At 36.5% G+C, this 26,494-nt stretch overlaps 1 protein-coding gene across 6 annotated transcripts in view; it reads left to right on the forward strand.

The window, feature by feature from the left end:
* The window catches only part of MTMR2 (myotubularin related protein 2), a 119,845-nt gene extending 94,037 nt beyond the window's left edge, over nt 1-25,808 (forward strand). For 5 of the 6 annotated variants that reach the window (XM_057748811.1, XM_057748807.1, XM_057748808.1 and 2 more), the window contains 8 exons: nt 453-602; nt 1,374-1,562; nt 10,011-10,196; nt 13,074-13,280; nt 17,223-17,315; nt 20,903-21,016; nt 23,477-23,653; nt 24,406-25,808. In XM_057748811.1, coding sequence (XP_057604794.1) covers nt 453-602; nt 1,374-1,562; nt 10,011-10,196; nt 13,074-13,280; nt 17,223-17,315; nt 20,903-21,016; nt 23,477-23,653; nt 24,406-24,567 — 1,278 coding nt within the window. In that variant the 3' untranslated portion in view covers nt 24,568-25,808. The remainder of the gene's footprint in view (nt 1-452; nt 603-1,373; nt 1,563-10,010; nt 10,197-13,073; nt 13,281-17,222; nt 17,316-20,902; nt 21,017-23,476; nt 23,654-24,405) is intronic. The other variant, XM_057748806.1, reaches the window with a different exon arrangement.
* Nucleotides 25,809-26,494: the final 686 nt, after the last annotated feature.

A 26,494-nucleotide genomic window follows, 5' to 3' on the forward strand; every position in this document is an offset into this window, starting at 1 on the left:
TAAAATTCCCTTTAGGTATACAAGTGATAAACTTGTACATAGCATTCTGGTGGACACATGGTGCCTGTCCTCAGAAATTTCTTTGTGTAGATGAATGGCAGCAAAGTCACTCATCCAGTCTGTATGAGACTATGTCCTTCTTAAAGACAAGAACATTTTCAGTCTTACTGTTTCCTTTCTCATTTGATGTTCTTAGAACAGACCCAGCACTCAATCAGTATTTAATGACAATAAATCTATTACTATAAAATCGAATGCCAAAATGAACACAGATCCCTGTGTTAGAATGTCTCATCCTAAAAGCCTGGTCACCACGGGCAGACAATAACTATTCCAGGAACTTAAGTGATGGATAGTGGAGATAAGAGAAGTTGAATATGAGGCTTCTGTTCTGATGTCTTAAAATATTTTTGTTAGACAGTAATTTGTCTTATGTTTTATTTCACATGTAGGGAATTCCAAATGAAAGCTGGAGAATAACAAAGATAAATGAACGGTATGAGCTCTGTGATACATACCCTGCCCTCTTGGTTGTGCCGGCAAATATTCCTGATGAAGAATTAAAGAGAGTGGCATCCTTCAGATCGCGGGGCCGTATCCCAGTAAGTGTGAGGCTGTGCTGAAATTTTCCCATTGCTTTTGTACGCCACATAGTGCTGAAGGTGACCAATGGGAGAATGGATGCAGGAAAAAAATAGGTACAGCAGCAGGTCTTCTATGGGGGTATTAGGGAATAAGTTATTTAGTAAAATTAAAACCAGAGGAAAGACTTAGATTAAAGATGTTTCTGGAGAATTTGAAATGGATATTAGAGAGCTGCACAGAATTGCATGGTTCTTAACTCAAAAACAAAGCTGGCCCTCTATTATTCACTATTTCTTTATCTTACTATATATCTCTGGTCATGGTAATAAATGCTCTTTTCCTTTAAATCCTAGAAAGAAGAAAACTTTACAAATTTATGATGAATTACTGTGTTCTAGAAAGATCAGCTCAAATAATTTTAGGTGCAAAAATTCATAGATTCTGAAGACTTTATAGTTGGACAGTGTTGCTGATATAGTACTCAAACTTTAAAAGTGGGGTTTACTTAGTCCCCTTTTAATGTATTTTTTTTTCTAGAGGCAACACTTCCAGTAATCAGTGACTTTCATAAATTAATATCTGATTAACGTATTAGACCAAGTTTTCCACATGCCAGAGTTGGCTTGAAAGAAAGGTGATGATTTTTCGTAGCAGCCTCATATATCCTTTCATGGCTAGGCTTTGAATCCAATTAGAAAGCAGAGTTTTACAAAGTAATGTTTTTGAGAAGAATTATAAACTGAGAAGCGTGTAAAGGGTGTGTTGCCATTCCCCCCCTCCCCATTAAGGTTTTATCATGGATTCATCCTGAAAGTCAAGCCACAGTCACTCGGTGTAGCCAGCCCATGGTAGGGGTGAGTGGGAAGCGAAGCAAAGAAGATGAAAAATACCTTCAAGCCATTATGGACTCCAATGCCCAATCTCATAAAATCTTTATATTCGACGCCCGGCCCAGTGTTAATGCTGTTGCCAATAAGGTGAGATTGTCTTTTAGTAATTAAGATTATAGTTACAGTTTCATGAGTTTGGTGGGAGCCACAGTACAGTAGAAAGAGTTTAGGCTTTTCAATGATAAAGACGTAGATTCTAATCCTGGCTCCTCTACTTGATGATATAACTTTTTCTTTAACTTTTTATTTTATATTGGAGTCTAGTTGATAAACAATGTTGTGTTAGTTTCAGGTGTACAGTAAAGTGGCTCAAAAAGAATAGATAAATGTATCCATTCTTTTTCAAATTCTTTTCCCATTTAGGTTCTTACCGAATATTGATCAGAGTTCCCTGTGGTACACAGTAGGTTGTTATTGGTTATCTTTTTTAAATATAGCCTTGTGTACATGTCAATCCCAATATAACATGGAGTCAGTTATTTAATCTTTTTAGTAACTTTATTTTGCTTTTTTGTGAAATGAGAATCATAACAACTAACAGGGTTGTTTTAGGGGCAGAGCTCCCCTGATAAAAAATAGTGCATAATCCTGCTTACTTACATAAGAAATAGGTATTCAGCAGTTACTAGTGTCTCTTTCCCTTCTCCAAACTGAGTAACAAACTGAGCTTGACAAACTAAAGTCTGTACAGCAGTGTTGTAGAAATTGTGATGTGGTCTCAGTGACCAGTGCTGCCCTCTTCTGGCAGCTCTCCACCTGTACAAGCTATTCATACTGAAAACTTGCAGTTAGTTGGAGCACTGGTCCTGATTTCTGCTATAGAGTAAATATTAGCATTGTGGAAATAGAAATTCTGGTCCAGTTGACAAAATCTATCATAGGAGACGGAAACTGCAAGTATTTCCTCTTATAGGAGAAATGAGACAATGTGTATATGAAGCTGGTACCCCGGTGACTGGTATATATTTTTCCAGTAATTACTTGTTTCCTTCCCTAAACCTTATACCATGAATTAGCAGGAATGAGACTTAAGATGTTATCTAGGATGGGAGGAGAGAGGAATATAAGGCAGGAAAGGGGGTGGGACAAAATGTTACATTCCTCATCTTATTTTTAAAATCATTCCCATGCATATTTGATTATGGAAATCTCTCTTTTTTAAAAAAAAAACTGGTATATTTTATCTGTTGGGACATTTTTCTGATTATAAAATGTGTAATAGACAAAAAAAATCTAGGAAGGCATAGACAAAGTAAAGAAATAAAAACCACCTGTAATCACTAGTCTTTGGTGTATTTTCTCCCACTGTTTTCTGTGCATTTATGTATTGTTTATTTTGTTTCACTGTTTTTCCTCTTTATAAGAATTATTTCTCTTCATGAAATACTGCTGAAAAATACTTTAATAGTACTCATCATACAGCTGTGTCATTGTTCACGTAATCATTCTTCTAGCAGTAGGTATTTGTGTAGTATTTTATTTTTTATTTATTTTTTAAGAACTTTTATTGAGATAACAGTTAACGGACAATAAACAGCATATATTTAGAGTGTACAATTTGGTATCCCAATCTCCCAATTCATTCCCCCCCAACCCTCCCCGCTTTCCCCACTTGGTGTGCATATGTTTGTTCTCTACACCTGTGTCTCTATTTCTGCCTTGCATTTCCTCTTTCATAGTTGTTAGCATTTGCCTTATGTATTGAGATGCTCCTATATTGGGTGCATATATATTTATAATTGTTATCGCCTCTTCTTGGATTGATCCCTCGATCTTTATGTAATATCCTTTCTTGTCTCTCGTAACATTTTTTATCTTAAAGTCTATTTTATCTGATATGAGTATAGCTACTCCAGCTTTCTTTTGACTTCCATTTGCATGAAATATCTTTTTCCATCCCCTCACTTTCCATCTGTATGTGTCCCTAGGGCTGAAGTGGGTCTCTTGTAGACAGCATATATATGGGCCTTGTTTTTGTATCCATTCAGCCAGTCTGTGTCTTTTGGTTGAAGCATTTAGTCCATTTACATTCAAGGTAATTATCAACATGTATGTTCCTATTACCATTTTCTTAATTGTTTTGTTGTTGGTTTTTTTTTTTTTCGGTCCTTTTCTTCTCTTACGTTTCCTGCTTAGAGAAGTTCCTTTAGCATTTGTTGTAGGGCTGGTTTGGTGGTGCTGAATTCTCTTAGCTGTTGCTTGTCTGTAAAGCTTTTGATTTCTCCCACGAATCTGAATGAGATCCTTGCTGGGTAAAGTATTCTTGGTTGTAGGTTCTTCCCTTTCATCACTTGAAATATATCATGCCACTCCTTCTGGCTTGCAGAGTTTCTGCTGAGACATCAGCTGTTAATCTTATGGGAGTTCCCTTGTATGCTATTTATTGTTTTTGTTTTTTCCTTGTTGCTTTTAATAACATTTCTCTGTCTTTAATTTTTGTTAATTTGACTACTATATGTCTTGGCATGTTTCTCCTTGGGTTTATGCTGCCTAGGACTCTCTGCACTTCCTGGACTTGGGTAGCTATTTCCTTTCCCATGTTAGGGAAGTTTTCAACTATAATCTCTTCCAATACTTTCTCAGGTCCTTTCTCTTTCTCTTCTCCTTCTGGGACTCTTATAATGCGAATGTTGGTGTGTTTAACATTGTCCCAGAGGTCTCTTAGGCTGTCTTCAGTTCTTTTCATTCTTTTTCCTTTATTCTTTTCTGCATCAGTGATGATCACCATTCTGTCTTCCAGGTCACTTATTTGCCCTTCTGCCTCAGTTAATCTGCTGTTGGTTCCTTCTAGTGTATTTTTCATTTCCGTTATTGTGTTGCATATCTCTGTTTGTTTGTTCTTTAATTCTTCTAGGTCTTTGGTAAACTTTTCCTTCTTTTTTCAAAGTCCTAGATCATCTTCAGCATCATTATTCTGAATTCTTTTTCTGGAAGGGTGCCTATCTCCTCTTCATTTAGTTGTTTTCCTGGGGTTTTATCCTGTCCCTTCATCTGGTACAAAGCCCTCTGCTTTTTCATTTTCTCTTTCTGTGGCTGTGGTTTTCAGTTCCATAAGATGAAATACTGCTGATACTGCTTCATTCTGCTGTCTGCCTTCTTGTGGAGGAAGTTATCTAGGAGGCTCATGGGTGTTTCCTGATGGGAGAGACTGATGGTGGGTTGGGCTGGGTGGGCGGAGCTCAGGAAGACTTTAATCTGATTTGGTGGGCGGAGCTCAGTAAAACTTTAATCTGTTTGTCTGCCAATGGGTGGGACTGTGTTCCCACCTTGTTGGTTGTTTGGCCTGAGGCTACCCAGCACTGGAGCTTACAGGCTCTTTGGTGGGGCTAATGGTGGACTCTGGGAGGGCTCACGCCAATGAGCACTTCCCAGAACCCCTGCTGCCAGTGCCCCTTTCTCCTTGGTGAGCCAAGCTGCCCCCCACCTCTGCAGGCAACCCTCCAACACCAGCAGGTAGGTCTGGTTCAGTCTCCTGTGAGGTCAGTGCTCCTTCCCCCTGGGTCCTGGTGAGCACACTTTTTTGTGTGCCCTCCAAGAGTGGAGTCTCTGTTTCCCCCAGTCCTGTGGAGGTCCTGCAATCAAATCCCGCTGGCTTTCAAAGTCTGATTCTCTGGGGATTCCTCCTCCTGTTGCTGGACTCCCAGGTTGGGAAGTCTGACATGGGGCTCAGAACCCTCACTTTAGTGGGTGGACTTCTGCAGTATAACTGTTCTCCAGTTTGTGAGTCACCTACCCAGCATTTATGGGATTTGATTTTAATGCGATTGCACCCCTCCTGCCATCTCATTGTGGCTTCTCCTTTGTCTCTGGATGTGGGGTGTCTTTTTTGGTGAGTTCCAGTGTCTTTCTGTCAATGACTGTTCAGCAGTCATTTGTAACTCTGGTGCTCTTGCAAGAGGGAGTGAGCGCACGTCCTCCTACTCTGCCATCTTGATCCTATTTGTGTAGTATTTTAAGTAGGGCTAAAGTTAAGTATCTTGTTGGCATCTTTATTTCCTTAAAATAGTTTCCTGGATATATCATTACTGTATCATAATTTAAAATATGCATATTTTTTAAAAGTTTTGTTACATATTGCTATCATTCTTCCGGAAGGTTAGTTTACCAGCTTGATATCTTTTTTCTTGCCGTTTTATTGAGATATAATTGACATAGAAAAGTGCCTAAGTTTAAGGTGTACAACATAATGATTTGATATGGGTAAATATAGTGAAATGATCACCACAGTAAATTTAGTTAACGTTCATCACCTCACATAGTTACAGTTTTTTTCCTTGTGATGAGAATTTTCAAAGTCTACTTTCAGATGTACACTATAGTATTGTTGACTGTAGTCATCATGTTGTGCATTACATCCCCACAACTTACTTATCTTTTAACTGGAAGTTTGCCGCATTTGACCACCTTCACCCAATCTACCCACCATCTCCCTTTTAAAATTTGCAAAAGTATACAGGCTTGTTGCAACAAATATTTTTTACCTTCATAATACAAACATTTTTTATAGCTTTGTCAGTATGAATATGACAGCTGCTTTTGCAACCATGAACTGTATCAAGAATTAAAACTTTGCTAGCCACTAAGTCTACCATGTGTGCCCTACCCCAATCAGATTTACCTTCTACCAGTAAACACTATCCTAACTTTCATAGTAACTATCTTCTTACATTACTTTATACTTTTATTACTGAGGTGTATACATCACTAGACTCTGTAGTTTTAGCCTTGCCTTTTTAAGTACTGTATTTGATATGTCTTTAAAGTCTCTTTATCTATAGTCTTCCCCTTGCCCATCCTTTTCTTCCTTCCTCCCTCCCTTCAATATATTTTATTGTAGAGTTTTTCACAGTCCAGATTTTGCCGATTTTATTATGGTATGGTTCAAGTTTCTTTTGTCCTCTGAAATCCTTCACATGAATTCAGGGGTTTATTTAGATTCAGGTTCAACTCCTTTGGCAAGGCTGTATAGGGGGAATATCAGGAGGCATGTAATTTGTGGCTGATTCTTCTTTTTGGGATATTAGCAGCTGTTCATGTTCTGTGCCCAGATATATCAATTCACTGGGGTTGCATAATGGTGATATTCTAATTTCATGATTTCCTTTTCAGCTATTAGTTGAACTGTTTCTGTAAAGAAACACTTCCTCTTATCTAAATTTTGGTTAACCAGCAGGTCAGTTCATATAAGAAAGCCAGGATAAATGCATGATTCTTTTGCATTACTTACTAGTTTTCCCAATAATGGATTTACTCTCTGCCATCCTATGACAGTGACTAATTTTGTTAAGTGTCATTATGAATGTATGTATTTATATGTAGTCAACAATTTCTAATTCATCGCAGATAGTTTTTTTTTTTTTTTTTTTGAAAAAAAAATCCCCACCTTTGGTCAGAAGGAGGCTTTTGAAGTTATCTCCTGAGTTCTTTTGACATAACCATAATAATCTTTGCTGTCTGATATGACCAGGTACACCACACTCATCAGGAAATCTTGTACATTTCCTGTCCCTGGCTCGCAATAGCCATTTCTCTAAGAAGTTCTGATTTCTGTTAGCAGGAAGTGGTATTTCAAACTGTAATCTGGGTGCTAAGGATACTTATTTGCTACTGAATTGGCCTAATTTCTAAGTCTTTTCAGTGGATAGAGCTAGGAAATGTTTATATATATTTAAAGATAAAGTATTATACCTCATGAATTCATATTGATACTTTCAACTTAAATTCAGTGCTAGAGTTTTATATAACTTCTTCTGTATTACATGTGTATCTGCTTTCTTCCACACCAGAAATCCCAATTCTCAAAGACAAGAGGGGATGATGACGTTAGTATGTTACGTAATTGCTCATTTGGTTTATCCTACCATGGTCTTAGAATAACAGTGTTAATAGTATCACCATCAGTACATTTACTGAAAAGTTAAATTTTTTTGCATTTGCTCCCATTTTAAAATACATTCTATTATATTTACATGTCAAAGTGTGTAGTCTTTACACAGTCTCCCTTTTGTACACATACTCTCCCTTTTACCTCTGACTTCTACAAGTAGCTAAATATTTTGTGCTCACAACCAGTTCTTATATGAATTTCTTTCTAGCCTTTTTCTTTTGACTGAAGTTGTTCTCTTGTAAATATTTAATCAGGGCTCGTAGAAACTGTATTCTGAATATTTGTATGCTGATAGCAGCTTATGTCATTTATAGTTGAGTCAGTTTTGCTGGGCATAAAACTCTTGGCTTACATTTGATTTTCTTGAATGTCTTAAATATGTTGCTTTTTGTTTTTTGGCATAAAATTTCAAAGTCTGATGATAAATTTCTTTTCCTTCTAAGTCACTCTTTTTGCTTGGATGTGCGAAGGATTCTGTTTTTTCTTTTTCTTTGAAGTCCAGTTACTTTGCCAGAATATGTCTTCATGTTGTGTGTTCTGGGTCTGTATTATTAGGTATGCATGTATGCTATTTTTTTTTTTTTTTTTGGCGCACGGGCTTAGTTGCTCCGTGGCATGTGGGATCTTCCTGGAGCTGGGATCGAACCCGTGACCTCTGCATTGTCAGGCGGATTCTTAACCACTGCGCCACCTAGGAAGTCCCACATGTATGCTATTTTGATTGGTAATTTCCAATTTAAAAATTTCATGAATGTTTTCTTTAATCATAGTTCTTAGTATTTGTTTCGTTCTTTGTTTTGACTTTCTTCATCAGGACTCCTGTTGTTCCTTTGCCTTCCTTTGCTCTTCTTTGCCTATTTTCATCATTTGCCACTTTCTCTTGAATCCTTTTTATGTCTTTCTAATTCCATTTTGGCTTTATATTTTGCTTTTCATTGTCTATATTTCTTTTAATTTAATATCCATTGTATTTATTCACTCGAGTTTCTTCTAATTTAGTCTTTATTTCTGATTTTTTCCTTTTATTTCTAATTTGTTCCCAAGTTCTCTCATTTTATTTCTGAGTCTCTTTAATAAATCAGCTTTTAGAATGGACAGAACCCTTCCTAGTTTCAGCAGCACTTAGATTGATCTGTTGTTATTTCCTGTAGTTCTGGAGGAGGAAAGCTAAAACAAGGAAGCAGAACAAACTGTAAAAATTGTAAGACTCTCTTGTTAATCTCTTGCTCTCCAGTCACTCTGATATCCATGACTTCCTTCTGCTGCTTCTCACACATTGGATAATAGCATCTAGATCTTGTAACTATTGGTGGTTTTGGGGTTTGATGGAATGCTTTGTTCTCTAGTTCTGTCTTGAATGATTTTTTCTGTTTTTGGTTTTACTATCTAGTTGCTCTATTTTAAAAAAATAAATCAGTTATATTGAAATATAATTCACATGCCATAAAATGCACTCCTTTAAAGTATGTATTTCAGTGTTTTTAGTATATTCACAAAGTTATACAACATCATTTAATATATCCATAAACTTGTATAACTGATTCCAGAGCATTTTCATTCTGTGTGTTTTGTGATAGGTTCTGTATAATTGCCACTACTGCCATGTTTGTAGGATTTGTTACAGCAAATTTGAATGTCCCTCTACCCTTGGTCTGTCTTATCCCCACTCTCCAGAAGTAATCCTTGTTAACAGGGAACTAATGAAACACTATTAATTTTGTACCTGTGCCAATCTTGACTCCAAACTATTTCCCAGACTATCAGTGTCAGAAGGGAAACCTGAACTTTTATTCTTTGGCAATTTGTTATTGATTAAGAGTGAGTTTTGTTGTTTTCAAAGTCGTAATCTCTTAATTTTGTATAACTACAGTGGCTGTTCCAGTATCTTCCTAATTTTTTTTTCATTAGTGCTCTAAGAATCATGATTTTATACATAAGATAGGATGCATATTTTATACATAAGGTAGGAGAATATTTTATTCATAAAATAGAGGAAGATTCAATCCAGAAAAAATTAGTTCTCCTTTCCAGCCATAGCTTGTTGTGAGCACCAAATATTTCTCATTCTGTTCTGTAGATGTAGATTTATGTCTTTGAAAATAGTGATAGTGGTATATTATAGTACTCTATGCTTTTATACTTGTTTTGTCCTGTTGTTTAATAGTAGTTGTGGGGTTATAATAGAAGCCAATCACTGTGATTGCAAAGCACTTTGCAAATATTAAGATTAAAATGAGGTGAAGTGGAAGGGAGGTGAAGAAGTGTGGGCTGGGGGCAAACTAGACAGATGTCCCTGAACATGGACCTTGCTAGTCTGGTGACTTCAGTCTTCTGTACGAAATTATGTTTGCGTAGGACTTGAAATACGGATAGGGAAATTTTACCTTCATATGTGTTCTCACGTGTAATTTTAATAACAGCAACAAAAGGAATACGGTGAGAGTGTACATTCTTGTTTTACGAAGACCATGTGGTTGAGCATGTAGTGTTAAGTTGCCACCTTTTCCCGTGGAGTTCTCCTGTCCGTCTGCAATGTGTGTCATCTTGGCTGCTGCTGGGTGTTTTACGGCACTCTTTCAGGCATGTCAGCATGCACTGGATGTGCATTCATTTATGATTTCCTGTCATGTTTGCTTTTTTTTTTCCAGGCCAAAGGTGGAGGTTATGAAAGTGAAGATGCCTATCAAAATGCAGAACTAGTTTTTCTCGATATCCACAATATCCATGTTATGAGAGAATCATTACGAAAGCTTAAGGAGATTGTGTACCCCAACATTGAGGAGACCCACTGGTTGTCTAACTTGGAATCTACTCACTGGCTAGAACATATTAAGGTGGGCATATGTAACTATTTCTTTAAACTATTATCAAACAGGAACTTTCTCTCCTCTTTTGCCTATATTGGCTCTTCTCTTACAATTGAAATCAAGATGAAAGTATCTTTTTAAATAGCGAAAAATTGATAACTGCTTTGATAATTAGAACTGCTTTTAAGTTTCGGTGCTTGAATGAATTAGTTTTCTGTATTATGCATTTGATTCTGCTGTACTTCTTTTTTTTCCCTTTCACATCCTGTCTGAATTGTGCCCATCCTTCAGATCCCAATTCATATTTCATTTCTTCCATGAAGTCTTCCCAGATTGCATTCATTTTTATTTTCTCTGAACCTTTCACTTTACTTTTGCTTTCCAGCTAATCAGGTGGTGCTTCCATGCACTTGATTTAATTACTTTTGTGTGTCAACCAACATATATTGCTAATTCATGAAATAGGACAGGATAAATCATATTTCTTCTTTGTCCCCTCAGGACCCAGGGCAGCACTATATGATGTGAATAAAGTACCCAATAAATAATTGTTGTATAGCTTATGAAAACCGTTCTGGTCAGGCACATGAGGTGAAGTCGTTAAATGAAGGATACCATTTGAATGCTAAATGATTTGAACCATGTGAACCCTAGCTTGCCTAACATGCTAATATATATAAAGTTTGAAGCACCAAATGTTATTTCAGTTAATATAGTTATAGATATTTTCAGATAGGGTCTGAATTTCAGTAAGATAGCCTACCAAACTATAGGCTTCTGTAATATATATGACCACATATATTCATATTATGAAATAAGTGAAAATGAGGTTTTTCACGTGAAGGAGGAGCAGATTGTACTCACATTAAAGCCTCTAAAATTAAGACAAAATTGAAAGTTAAATTGACATAATGACAATTCTAGACTATTTTGATTATTGTTTCTCTTCTAGAAAGATAGAAGCTTGAATGTAGCAAAGTGTATACACACTCTTCTGTTAGAGACCATGGTCATAGGGGCCATCTATTACATTGTATGATGTGTAAGTAGAAAACCGTAAGACTTGATTCAGAACTAACATAAATTGCAGCATTCTGTAAATTCCAGGTCATTTTTTAGTAGGTACAACATTCTCTCCAAAAAGCTGGCTATAACAGAAGCAAGTTTCCTTAGGAGTTTAAGAGGTACAGTTGTGCCTGGACTACCTTCTCCCCTAGTCCTCACACCTGCAAGGCTTACTTACTCACTTTCTTTAGGTCTCTGCTCAAATATCACCTTCTCAAAGATGCCTTTCCCAATCATTTCATACAAAATAGCAGTTTTGCCAGCACTCCCTAGACCTAGATGGTGCTTCTTCACTTATCGCCCTCTGACAGGCTGTATGTTTCTTTCTTTCTTTGCACCTGGCTGGCCTCCCCTAAGTAGAATGTAAACTTCAAGCCAGCACTTTTTTCTGTTTGCTGCTCTATTTCCAACACCTTGAGCAGTGCCTGCCATGTGGTGGAGGACTCCATAAATGTTTATCTTTTAGTATATGTGCTGCGGAAGTGAGCACATAGATGTTTATCTTTTAAGTGAATGCATGAATGAATCAATGCAGATGACCACTTTGGATAACTCTTCCTTGTCAGTCTTACCTTTCCAGCTCTTTTGTTTTTGTTTTTGTTTTTTTTTTTTTGGCACACGGGCTTAGTTGCTCCGTGGCATGTGGGATCTTCCTGGAGCAGGGATCGAACCTGTGTCCCCTGCATTGGCAGGCAGATTCTTAACCACTGCGCCACCTAGGAAGCCCCTTTCCAGCTCTTTTAATCCTTTGGGTCAGTGATATGTAAGTTTGGATATACATTTGAATTATAGGTAGAAGTTATTTAAAATAGTGAGTTAGGATTAGTGGAGAATGGGGACTGTGTGTGTGTGTGTGTGTGTGTGTGTGTGTGTGTGTGTGTGTTTTTAATGCTAACAAATGCATAGTCAAGATTGAGATTGGTTCAGAGTACCCCACTTCCAGAATATGCCTACAACTATAATCAAAAGGAGGCCATCATGAGATTCTCTAAGCTTGATGTATCTTTTCTTTCATTTTTATCTATGTTTGTGTAAGTATGATTTGGCCATGGCAGAGAAGAATGGGGCTATAGTGTTCATTTTAAAGGATATTATACTTTGTGTTTCTTTTTTGGTTACATCTAATTCTGCCTAGTTTTAACCCAAGGTTAGTTTCAGAAAAGGTAAGTAATTTTTCAAAGAGCCTCTGCATATTTAAAAAAAAACTCGGAAATTATTTTAGATACCAGTTAAATTGACATGGTAATATATTGGTCTGATCAGAATTTATCATTAATACTGATACAAAAAAGGCAGCTTACTCTTAAAGCTTTTTACCTTGCTTGTTGTGTGTGATATGATGCATATAAAAACAGTAGAATAAATGTTACAGAATCTGTAGAACATTTTAAAATATCCAGCTTTATTTCTTTCATATTCTAATTTGGTTACATATCATTGTTTTAAATAACAGGTAAGACTAAAGTTGGTGTATTATTTTTATTTAAATGGATGATGTTGGAATATTTGAAGATTCTTAGAAATAGATCTCTTTAGAACTTAATCCTTCTGTCCTCTTACTCATACTTTTGATTTGTTTAGAACTCAAAGGTACCTTTTGTTTGGTTATTTCATTGTGTGGATTAAAAGGAGTCTGCATTTATGAGATTTTTCTAGTTTTAAAAGCAAAATTTATGTATCTTCTACCATTCACAAAAATTCTTTTTATAGGAAGGGACTGATGTTTTTTTTCTCCATATGTTATTGAGACAGTCATCTCTAAACAAAACTCTATTAGTAAATTTTGAAGAAGGAAGCATTTAATTTTTTAAAAGTTTAATTTAAAAAATCTGTTTGCAGCTCATTCTTGCAGGGGCTCTTAGGATTGCTGACAAAGTAGAGTCAGGAAAGACGTCTGTGGTAGTGCACTGCAGTGATGGCTGGGACCGCACAGCTCAGCTGACCTCCCTGGCCATGCTTATGTTGGATGGGTACTACCGAACCATCCGAGGATTTGAAGTCCTTGTGGAAAAAGAATGGCTAAGCTTTGGACATCGATTTCAGCTAGTGAGTAAAGAACCTTGCCTCTGTATCACATATGCATCTCACATAATGTATGTGAAAGTCATGCCTTTTTCTCACTAGATATTCATCTAAAACTGATCCTTTGTTCTGATGGGGTTAACTTCTCAAGAGACCTTTTGGGCTTGTTTTGGAAAGCACTAGGTTATGCTACTGTGGCTCTGTAGTCAGGTACTAGCCCACAATGACCATATGTATGGAAAGTGTTGCAGTTTGGTTTATGGTAATGACAAATTTTTGTGCCCTCTATATGACTAAGATTTATTTTGATGTTGTCATTCTTATCAAATCTAAAAGTTGGAAGGGCCTCAGAGTCCATGCATTAACTGTTGAATGGTCTTCTCTAGTGTCCCTGTGTAATGGTTGTTTGGTTTCTTCATTAACACATCCAGAAATAACCAGCAAGTCCCTTTCCGAGGCCGTCCAGTCTAGCTTCAGGGCTACCTACTAGAAACTTATTCCTCATGGTGAGCCAAAATTTGCTTCCCATTTTCTTACATTCCCCTTTGGAGATAAAAAAAGCAAATATGACTATGGATCCAAATAAGATAGCCCTGCAAATATTTGAAAGTAGCTGTCTTCCTGTGTCAGTCATAATCTTCAGTTCTTCTGGCAAAATATCCATTTTCTTCAGTCTTTTCTCCTCTTAGTCGCCTCATCCTCTGCTTTGTCCTCTGGACTTTGCTCATGGCTTTCTACAAGTGTGGTACCCAGAACTGTAGTAGTTATTAAAAATAGAAGAATGGGGTTATTATATCCCTTTGAAAGGATACAATGCTTTGTATTTGCTTTTTGTTACATCATACTTTGGATTCACTTAGCTTTTAATTAAATAAACATTCAAGTGGTTTTTAGCTGTGTTTCTGCCAAACAGTAAATTTGGAATCAGAAAATTTGGGAACAGTTACCTTGTAGGCCTTGGTTCTCATGTACGTCCATCCATGGTATGTCAGTTGTAATCATAGAATTTAGACAGTGAGGAGCAGGGATATTTTCCCAGGAAGAAGAAACAGTGTGAGCAAGTGTCTGGATGAGACTGAGTGTGGCTACAGTAGAGTTGAGGGAGGGGTAGGTTTAGAAAATCATGGAGGCGAGAGTTAAGATTGTCAGAGGCCTTGCAGCCTCTGAGAGTGTGATTTTTGGCAGCATTTTCCTAGATTAGCTGAAAGACTTTCTGAAATATGTTTGCCCAGAAGCTGTCTCTAGTGTTAACTGTTAGTATCCAGTAGCTACCAGCAGTGTTTATAAAAAACTTGCAAGAAATGGACATTTAAAGGTAGTCTGCTTTTTTGAACTTGAACTGTTAAATAAAATTAGTCATCTGGAGTATCTACTCAGATAGCTTATGTTTTTCAATTCTCTGTAAAATATACTTACTGTGAAAAGACCATTAAGAAAAAAAAAGAATGAAGTTTTAGTCAGCCAAAGCTGTACGTGTTCATGTAAGTGTGACCAAAATCATAAACATTTCAGACTGTTTGAAGTTGCATTAGAGTCCGAAATTGCTGAATCTGGTTACCAACTCCATTTTCCCTAGTTGTTTCAACTAGTTGTCCTAGTTGTTACCTGAAAGCAGAGTATGACAGTTAAAGGACATCTGATCAAGAGGGTTATGCTCACATGGTTAATACAGGGTAATGATTCTCAAACTTCTTGATTTCTGGACCTCTTTCCATTTTTAACTATTACTGATGACCCCAAAGAACTTTGTTTATATCGGTCAGCATTTGCCATATTAGAAATTAAATTTAAAAAATTTAAATATTATTTAAAGAAATAATAAATCTATTTTCTTAGTCCATTTGGGCTGCTATATTTCTCACAGTTTTGATGGCTGAGAGTCCAAGTTCACAGTGCCAGCATGGTAGGCTTCTGGTAAAGGCCCTCTTCCGGGTTGCAGACTGCCAGCATTTCACTGTGTTTTTGAATTGTGGAAGAGGGCTGGGGAGCTCTGTGGGATCTCTTTTGATGAGAGCATTAATCCCATTCATGAGGGTTCCACCCATATGACCTAGGTAGCTCCTAATACTATCATTTTGGGCATTAGGATTTCCGCATATGAATTTTGGGGGAACACAAACATTCAGACCATAGTACTATTATATATTTACATAAATAACACTAAAGAAAAATAACTATATTTTCCAAAACAAAAGAAGCTTAAGGAGAAGAGTGGCATTATTCTATATTTTTGCAAATTTCTTTAATGTCTAGCTTAATAGAAGATAGCTGAATTTCATATCTCCTTCTGCATTCAATCTGTTGCATTATGTTCTGTTGGTTGAAGAAATGAAGAAAATCTGACCACACACAGGTATGTAGGTTGAAAAATAGAGAGTATTTTAATTTTTTTTAAGGAATTGTGGATATTTTTCTTTGATACTTTGCCAAAACTTGACACACGGTGGTTTCTTAGTGGTTAACTGTAATGTGGAATCCAAAACTAACTCAGTGAGTTTTTCGTCGTTTGTTCTATTAAATTCCATTGGGCTGTCTTGCACTTCGAATAAATAGATCGTTTACCCATGCATGATTTTGTAACATCGTGTTGGTAATTTGGAAAATACTGGCTTACTGATTTACACAGCCCTTCCAATGTTAATGCATTTCATTATATAATATAAAATCTTATTTATTAATACCACTACTGATTTTACCAGAAAAGTCTTTAAGTATTATCAGACTCATTGTGGCAGATAAAAATTTCCACCAAATCTAGTTTTCACTCAAGAGCTTTATCATTGGTAACAAATATTTTCATTGTTTTCCTTGAAGTGACACATTCACTTTTGTACATTTTCAAAAAAATGTCTGCAAGATATTCAAGTCTTAATAACCATAGTTCATATATTGTTCTTTCATATCAAAATGATGTTCCATGAAAAAGCTGTGTTTCATACCATCCTACTTAAGTCTGCAGCAGAAACACATTATGTGTATTTCCCACTTTGTTACATAGGATACCTTCAAAAAATGTACTCAAATGGAGAGGTTTAATAAAATTAATAATTTTTACTGCTTCATCAAGGAAACTGGCTTAAGAGAGATTTTTTTCTTTCATTTAAGTGCAAGTGTTTGGCAGGGCAGAATATAATAACTACTAGTATAGATTGATTCTAGTACCTTGCTTTCGGATTCCTCCTAAGGTACCAAAAGTTTTCATCCTTCTTCACTTTTACACCATTAGCACAAATGTCAACACATTGAAAAAGGCAGAACATGTCTTAATAATATTATGAAAATAGTTTTGAACTCACAGACCTCCCCTGCCGCAGGAAGTCTGTGGACCATACATTTAGAATCACTGCTTTTGGATAGAGCCGGGATTTATCTCAGTCATCTGGGGCAAAAGTCCTCAGAGGAGGAAAAAAGAAATTTGAGAAAATAGGTGAGTGCATACTTGAGGGGAGATGTCAAGCATTTTTAAAAAGTTTTCAAAGGTTTGTGCTAATCTGATTCTTTTTGAAAGACAGTCTGGAGCTCAGATGTAATGGATCCCCTTCATGCACTGCCCAAGGTGTTAAAGGAGAAGGGTGCTTCCTGAAACTAGTGTACAAGGAACTGTTAATATTCAGGGCAAGATAGATCCCCACAACAAAAAATCTGGGCTCTGAGGTCTGATTGCTTCTGTGTCTCATTATCAGCCATTTAGATCTGAGTTTCATTTATTAAAATGAGTTGTAATTCCTGTTACAAGGGTCTCATGTCAGAAAATAATCTGGCAGTTTGCACATTGAAATGTTAATAGAGATTTCTGCTTGGTAGGATTATGGTGGTTTCTCTTTTCCTTGCAGTGCTCTTTTAGAAAGAGTTTCTGAGTTTTTAAAAATACTGAGCAAATACTACTTTTCTTAGAAAATAAAATTACTTTCATTAAAAACTGAAAAATCCCACAAAGCTCATATAATATTTCACTCTTTGCTTCAGAGACTTGGCCATGGAGATAAGAACCACGCAGATGCAGACAGATCACCTGTTTTTCTTCAGTTTATTGACTGTGTCTGGCAAATGACAAGACAGGTAATTTATCTGAGATATCCATTCTTACATCTCTCTTTTAAGCTATCCAGTCAGAGTTGGATTTGGTCACTATCTTACATTTCATGTAAAATGGAAATTCTTGTAAGTTTTCTAGGTACTAGAACTGTTATCTATTATCACATTATGAATTAAGTTAAAGGATATTTTTTGGAGGTAGTTTTAAACACTTGACAATTTGATTCTATTAGCATTTCGTTGAGTGGCATTGATAATAACCCCCGAGAGGTTTTCTGTTTTGTTTTGGACAAGTAGTGTTAAATAATGGCTGTATATTTACCCAGAAACTCAGCTGTATATTGCTAAAAGAGGTAGAGAAATGAAATAGACTAGGTAACTCAAGCGAAATGAAATCCGATTTTAAGCAGTTTTGATGGAAACATGTATTTAGATGGAAATTATGGCGAAAAGCGTGTACGTAATAGATTCAGTTCTTTTTGTTTTCAGGTATGGAGAGAGAGATTATGTTTTTTTAGACCTATCAATCAGCATTCTAGCAAATGATTTGAAATATTACCATAAATAGATTTAGTCTTTTGGAAAGATACCAGAGGAGATTAAAACACACCTGATTTATTATGGGATCACTTCACTAATGAGGCAAAGAGTTGGTGTCTTAAAAATGTTTAACTCTAAGAAAAAATCTCAGAACCCAAAAGTTAGATACACCTCATTGGTATGTCAGTTACTTATTTATCCAAGAGTTTTATTAGACCTCAAACAAATGGGAGCCTGGTTGGTTTTTCGTTAGACTGCCACACGAATATAAAGCAGGGCAGTTGCTGGCTCTGCTTGGCTTTAGGAGAGTGTTGTAGCTTCAATAAAATACTCTTTATTTCTGTAAGAGAGAAATGAATGGTGTTTGTCAGGTGAAATATGTTACTTACATATTTGAATACTTACTCCCCCCCCCCCCAAGCATTTCAATTTGAGTGGATTGTTTTGAAAACTGTTGGCTTAAATGAAGTGTTATAGTAGATATGACTGCCATTTGATGAGGCTGGTATTGTAACCCATGTGTAGCAAATGTGTATACAATTCAGTTTTGTTCTATAAATTAGGCACTTGGTGTGTTGTGGGGAAGAGAGATACTACATGCTTAGTTTAATAATGTTTACTACTTCTTGGAGTAGGTTTGAATTTTTCCTTTGGAGTTGCCTTTGAGCCTTTGAGACAGCTGTACAAATTCTTATCAATACTTTTGTTGTTGTTGTTTGACCAAAAACAATAGAACCTACTTTTGACCATTATCAGTCAGTGTTGGCAAAAATCAAATATGCCATATCAAAGGACTACAAAAGGCATCATTGATGGTTAAATGTACTGCTTTCCTGGGAACATACCTTGAAGGAAGCAGTATGTGTGAACTATTAGTTCTGGTATATTTGTTAGAAAAACAAAATCAGTCATATTTACCAATTGTTTGCATAGAAAAGTACATGACAAATACATTTCTTTCTTAGTTGTGTTAACTTTTTATATGCTGTATAATCCTAAAAGCAGTTTAACTCTAATTTTGAGCTTAAGTTACTAAATAATGTAATATCAGTTTAATCTTGTGTTTCATTGATGGAACTTAAAATACATTATAGTTATGAGTCTATTATAAATGTCTGCTTATATTTTTCTGTATGATATTTTCTTCCTGAGCATTGACTGTGTTAGATATTTATAATGTTTATTGGCAGTCATCAGTTTTATAAATAATTGAATGTTTGTACAGAGATTTAAATAGCAAGTTTGTGGAAACGGGAGCAATTATGTTGCAATTAGCCAGATTCTATGTCTCCTCCTGCCCTCATCCTCATCCCCTCACTCCTGGGATCAGGAAGCAGTTGATGAAGGGCCCTTCAGATTTTAAACAATTAAGGAGAACAAAATATTCCTCCTCTACTCAGAATTTTAAAAACAATAGCAGCAGTTAGTGCTCTATTTAAATAATGCTCTAAAATAATGCTATTTTAGTTTTGTTGTAAGGAAAAGCTCCCTGATTAAACCATCTTCTCAAAACTGAGCTAATAGTTTTGCCAAGAAGATGAAAGGCTAATCATAGGCTTAGCTCCTTTGGAACTCTATGTAATGAGTCAGGGTGCATGCATGGTTGGCTAATAAATCAGGCTGTTAAGAGTTTGTAACAGTACAAGAGATGGGATTTATTTTGTAAATGAATGAATGGGATTTGACAGAACTTCTTACAATTGATTGGCTTTATGTTGGCATGTGCTTTCTTACCTGCTTCATTTGCTTTACAGCCACAAAAATTATTATTCAAGAATAAATTGAGAAGACAGATTGTTTGAGAAGATAAATTTTCACGTTACCCTGCTTATAAATTTAGGAAACTTCAAGGCAGAGTTGTTTTCATCCCTGTCCCTTTTGCATGCAGTTCATGGTGTTTTCCTCCACTATTGATTAGGGATCATTCTAGGAAAAATTTGGCACCAATATTTATTTCCCAAATCCACAATCCACATCAAACATTCATGGAATTCGTTTTCAAAGTCCTATAAATGGTACAGTCCTGCATAGAAGCTTTTGAATAATTCTTGAAACATCAGATGGACAGGATGGCTTATACTAAATCCCTTACCTTCCTGGGATCTGTAATTGGTCTTTGATAAATTCCCCCCAGATTGTGTAATAGTAAGACATTTAGTCAAGCACTTGTCCTAGGTTAAAGAAAAAGTGAATTTTATTTTTTTAGCAAGAGGCTGCCACAGTACTGGATTACAAGATATCCTGGTTTGAGTGCATGTTCCTTGAAAAGAAAAATGGGTTGAGTTTTAAATGATCTGCATATGTGCCTTGGATATTTATTTTTGTGCATTACTAACATTTTCTGGACACGTCGATATTTTTTTGTGTAATTCCTAAAAACAAAACTATGTTGTTGAAAATTTAAAGAAACATTTTACTATGTTGCTTATGGTCATTTTTGGAAGAGAAAGACAAGTCAGATTTTATCAGCCTCAATTTGACTCTTAACTGATATAAATGGATACAGAAACAACAAGATCAGACCATCCAGACTCTTACTGTACAAGAAAAGGAGATATTAGGAGAAATTATCTCAGAAAAGTGATAGAAGTTTTTGAACAGAAGACCAGCAGATAATACCATAGTGGCTTAGAAATACATAATCTTGAATATTGTTTAGCCTAATTTTAAGAAGTATTACAGGGACTTCGCTGATGGCACAGTGGTTAAGAAACTGCCTACCAATGCAGGGGACATGGGTTCGATCCCTGGTCCGGGAAAATCCCACATACCAAGGAGCAGCTAAGCCTGTGTGCCACAACTGCTGAGCCTGCACTACACTCTAGAGCCTGCAGGTCATAAGTACTGAGCCTGAGTGCTGCAACTACTGAAGCCCACGCATCTAGAGCCTGTGCTCCTCAACAAGAGAAGCCACCACAATGAGAAGCCTGCACACACAACAAAGAGTAGCCCCCACTGGCCACAACTAGAGAGATCCCATGTGCAGCAGTGAAGACCAGGATCTACCAGTATACAGGGATGAATATGCTTGAAAAAGGGGTCTTAATAATTTTGTGTGTTTGATTTTGCAGTTTCCTACAGCATTTGAATTCAATGAATATTTTCTCATTACCATTTTGGACCACCTGTATAGCTGTTTATTTGGAACATTCCTCTGTAACAGTGAACAGCAGAGAGGAAAAGAGGTAAAACATGAGCCCTGACCCTCCCTCCTCCATCCCTAATACGTGCTTTCTCCACTGGAGTGCATCCTGTGGTGGATTTCAGCTGAACAGTTGTTCTTTTGGATGATTCCTTTAGTTGTATTTTATTTTATATGCTGTAATATGCTTACTTCTTCCCGTACATCTGAACCTGATCTGTGTTAAAGTACCTCTGTCATAAGGCTGAGCGTGCCAGCCAGCTGTCAGTTGAGTTTATGGGTAGGAAGCAGTGTCTGCTAAAGAGGACTGAAGTATGTGGAGTCTTAGGAGCGCCTGTGTACCTTTTAATCCCCGGTGGATTGAAATCCATCAAAACAGGTGCAGAAAAATATAATTAGTCAAAAAATATGCATTTAAATGAATGGACAGCTCAGTTCCCCAAATGTATTCTGCATACATATGAGCCATTTTAGTTTTTTTTTCAGTTGTAAAATAATACTGTAAAACATTCAGACACTGAAAAGATATTAAGTAGAAGGTTAAAATTTGTTACCCCACTTCCCCAGTTTCACCTGTCTTCCTCAAAAATAACATCTATCCTGTGTACGAAATTCTAAATTATCTTGATTAACGTCTCCCTCAGCTTGAATTTTCATTCTGAAAAATGTGGCTGCCAAAAAGGCTGCCTGGGTTCAAATCTTGGATCTTTCATTTATTATGTGAAGTTGGGCTAGTTAATTTCGGCTTTGTAAAGTAGCGATAATAGTGCTTACTTAAGTACTTAATAGTGCTTACTCTTGTGAGGATTAAATAAACCATACAAAACACTATAATAACTGCCATGTAGTAAGTACTTTCTAGACTAGAAGTTCCTTGAAGACAGATACTGAATTTTTTAATTCGCCATTACATCTTCAGTATGTAGCCTGCAGTAAATATTTCCGTGCATAATGGGCCATCAGGAGTTTATTGAATGTCTCATAAGCAGTTGACAGTTGTATATAAAGCTATGCATTTACTTACCATAGGACCTGGGTATTTATCCTAGAGAAACAGAAACTTTTGTTCCCACAAACTTCTGATCACAAATATTCATACCAGCTTTATTTACAGTGGCTGAAAACAGAAAACAACCTAAATGCCCTTCACCTCCGGTATTATGATGTAATACTACTCAGCAATAAAAGAAACAACTGTTGGTACAAAAGAAATTTTATTGAATGTTAGATAATTAATAGATAACTTCCAAAGATGCTTTTATTTTTTGAGAGCCTCAAATAGGATTCATTATATCCTTAAAAAAAGAAACATTTTAAAAACTGAGCTATAATTTGCATTCCATAAAATTCACTCTTTTAAAGTGTATAATAATTTTGTGGTTTTTAGCATATTTAGAGTTGGATAGCCATCACCACCATTAATTTCAGGACACTGAAAACAAACCCCGTACCTATTAGTAGTTATTTGCCATTCTCTTCTCTCAGACCCTGGCAAGCACTCTCTTGATTTGCCTCTTCTGGACATTTCATATAAATGGAATCACTCAGGTTGTGGCCTTTGTGTTTGGCTTCTTTCACTTAGCATAATGTTTTCAGGGTTCATTTTGTAGCATGTATCAATACTTCATTCCTTTTTATGGCCGAATAATATTCCGTTGTATTTCTATATATTACATCTTATCCATTTATCAGTTGATGGACTTTTGGGTTGTTTCTACTTTTTGGCTATTATGACTGATGCTACTTTGAACGTTTGTGTACCAGGTTGTGTGTGCATGTGTTTTCACTTCTCTTGGGTATATACGTAAGAGTGGAATTGCTGGTATGGTAACGGTTAACTTTTTGAGGAACTGCACTGTTTTCCAGTACCCTCTAATTTTAATCTAAGTGGGACTGTTGCCAGAGTGTTGTTGACTTAAAAAAAATTGCGCAGTGTGAGAGTTGCGAGTTGAGTTTATTTGGGGCAGTGTTAGGACTGCAACCCGGGAGACAGCATCCCAGATAGCTCTGAGAAACTGTTCCAAAGAGGCAGGGGAGAAGATTAGTGTATATGTGGTCTTGGTAAAGGAGGAGTAAATGCAATCAAATACATTTTTTTTTTGTAAGGGGTTTCAGCTAGTCACGAGGAGCAGATGTCACCACGTAGGGATTTAGTGCTTTCCTAGATATGAGGGGATGCAAGGGTTGGGCTCATAAAGTCAGCTCCTGAAAACATCTAACTATCTAAAGACCTGTTCCGCCCATCCTCCACAGCACAGAGTGCCTCATTCCTGGTCCCCACCCTGAATTCCCTTCAGGGGATGTGGAAGGTCAGCAGCGGTAGCAGCACAGTGTGATACAGTCCTTGTACAGGCGGATGGCAAGTTCCATCCGTTTATAGTTGACAGTGGCTAAGTTCTCTCCCTCTAAAACAAATGAACACAATATGCCTCTTTACAAATTTCATCTAAAGTATAATTAGCTTATGTAATGGAGAATCTTAACCTATTTTTCCTTCTTATAGAATCTTCCCAAAAGGACTGTGTCACTGTGGTCTTACATAAATAGCCAGCTGGAGGACTTCACTAATCCCCTCTATGGGAGCTATTCCAATCATGTCCTTTATCCAGTAGCCAGCATGCGCCACCTAGAGCTCTGGGTGGGGTATTACGTAAGGTGGAATCCACGGATGAAGCCACAGGTATATGCCCTGCAATATATAATGAGAGTTTTTATCCATGCAATTGCATGAATGACATGTGTCCCCTTTAAAGCAGCTAGAAAAATTGTCCGTGCATATTTAAAACTTTCACTTTTTCCTGTTAACAGTTATAATTGTATAGTAGAAAAAGCACTGCATAGGGACAATCAGTACACTTGGTTCTTACCATGATTCACTTGTTCGGTCTTGGACAAGTCACTTCTATTTTGTCTTTTCTTCCCTCCTCTGTAAAATGAGAGTGCTGGACTAGATAACTTCTAGAGGTCTTGTTTTAGTAAGTTGGAGAAAATAGCTTTAGGAAAGTTAAAAGCCTAACACAATTCTGATCCATTTTTAAAAATGTTATGGAATGTTTACTGCTTAGAACTGTTTAAAAGACTAAAAAGTCTGCAACTGAATGAAATCTTTGAGTATTGGCTTTTAGATTATGTTGTTACTTAATTATTTGTTGTATTTGTCTAAGTACCAGTTTCAGGGTTTTCTGTGGAAACACTTGGGGGCACTAGGGAAGCCAGTGAAAGAGCAGTGATGTCAGTAGAGTCCCTGAAGTTAATTTTCACTGATGTTCTGGAAAGGTGGGTGTGGTCCCCATAGCTGAAAACACACACATTGCAACATTTAGGGAAGGAGATATACCAGATATATATCAGATATGATATTGCCAGAATCATTTGATTTGGGGTTTTTTTTAGGATTGCCTAGTTAAGTTTTATGGTGTGTTGCTCTTGTAGGAGCCCATTCACAACAGATACAAAGAACTTCTTGCTAAACGAGCAGAGCTTCAGAAGAAAGTAGAGGAATTACAGAGAGAGATTTCCAACCGATCAACCTCATCCTCGGAGAGAGCTGGTTCTCCTGCACAGTGTGTCACTCCTGTACAGACAGTTGTGTGAGGACTGCTGGATGGGGGCCATCGGTCATCGCCGTGAACTCTGATTACAATGGCAGCTTCATGAGGAGAAAGTCTTCTGAATATAGGACCCATCTGTGAGAGAACTTCAGTCACTTTATTTATTTCAAATCTCTCTAGGATGAGTGTAGAACTGTAGCAGTGCAGGTGGTTTAAGTGAAATAACCCCACATGTAATTACATGATTATGACACTAATGTTATAAGTCACCCAAAGAATATTAAAATGCTTCAATCCTGGATCCACAGTGGGAACAAGTTTATGATTTTGAAAGGAAAATGCTCTGTCACAGAAATTTTTGGTGTCTGGTAAAATCAAAACACAAACCACTTCAGAAATATACGTCTTGATGGAACAGCACTCATTGCACAGAAGGAGGAGTATGTTTCAAACCAAACCAGTACTGACATTCCGTTGCATTATACATACTGGGCCTCAACGTCATAATAGATCAAGATCATTTGATGCTTCATTCCCCGTCATGGGTTTTTCTTTTTTGTAGTAAGTGATTTACTTTCACCATTCAGAATCCATGTTCTTGATATATAATAAGGCAAAGTCTTGAGGATATTGTGGTGTAGTAGTAGTTGACAGTTATTGCTGTCATTATTTATATACTTAATTTAAGATGTATTAGATTGCTGTTCCAAAATGATGCCTTACAGATGTGCTTGGGAGGAGGATGGAGAGGAGAAAGTGGTAGCCGTCCAGGATTTCAAAGAATTCCACATCCTTCAGGTTAGTTTCTATTTGCACAATTACTGGAAACATCATGAAACTTATTTTAAAAACTCATTATCCTATTTTACTTTTTTTTTTCGTGTTTGAACACAGAGAAGTTAATTGGTGAGTTTTGAGGCAGTATTTAAAAGTTTAGTAGGATTGACTTTTTTCTGAAGTCTGTATAAATAGTATATGGTGAGAAGTAGTGTGCTCAAATTTTACATGAAATATTTTACTCTTTCTTTTGCAAATTCTGTAATTCCACTGAATGATTAAGTCTACCAAAGAACTTATTGCATGTAAAAATGTATTACAGTCTCAATGCCAGTAAAGGAAATCCTGCTTCACTTTTTGGCTGCTACAGTAAGAATTCAGCGCTGGTATAAACACTTGACTCCCTGGTGTCTATTCTACTCTGTGTAAGAGCCATATGTTATGTACTGTAACACAGAGGAGCTTCTTGTCCCTTGGGTCTTTAATTAAAAGAAAATTTCAACTGACTTTTAAACTTTGTCCTTGTTCTAAGTTGTTTGCCTTAAGTTCCTTTTGCAGGAATGTTATTTGGAATTTTTTGAGGAAAGGGGTGTTTCGTAGCAGCTGCTCCTAAGAGAAATGTTCAGTTTGATCCGATAAATCAAACAATACTCAAAAACAGTATTTTTTTTCACTTGCTAACTCACTAGTCTGAACCTTTGCTCTGTTCTTGATTTTTCAATGAGTAAGTATAATTTCTATATTTAGTACATCCAATATTAGCACAACTGGGTACCAAAATGATTTGATCAGTCTGAAATTTGTTATAAGAAAATTTATAACAGTATTTAAGTGACCAGTCTATCACTATTAAAGCTGAGTTTTCTATTCCAAATATTTTATAAATCCATTCTCTCCATCCATTCTACCATTTCCCTCCCTTAAGCCTTTATCATCTTGGTCTGATCCCACATAAAGGAATGCAGATGATTGAAGAGATTTAAGAATTTAAAACTTTGGAGTCTTAATACCCTCATATTCACTTTAAATTCCATTCAAAGCAGTCTAATTCCAATCAGAATCTAAATTCCATTCAGAGCAATCTAAGTGCAAATCTATGACTTCTCCTTTTAAAACTTTACAGGGGTTTCTTTTTACCTTCTGCAGGAGTCTCCAGAGTGGAGTGCCTTTAAGGTAATCTTTTAATGAAGACA

Source organism: Hippopotamus amphibius, chromosome 9 (genome assembly GCF_030028045.1).
Source record: "Hippopotamus amphibius kiboko isolate mHipAmp2 chromosome 9, mHipAmp2.hap2, whole genome shotgun sequence".
NCBI classification, from domain to species: domain Eukaryota; kingdom Metazoa; phylum Chordata; class Mammalia; order Artiodactyla; family Hippopotamidae; genus Hippopotamus; species Hippopotamus amphibius.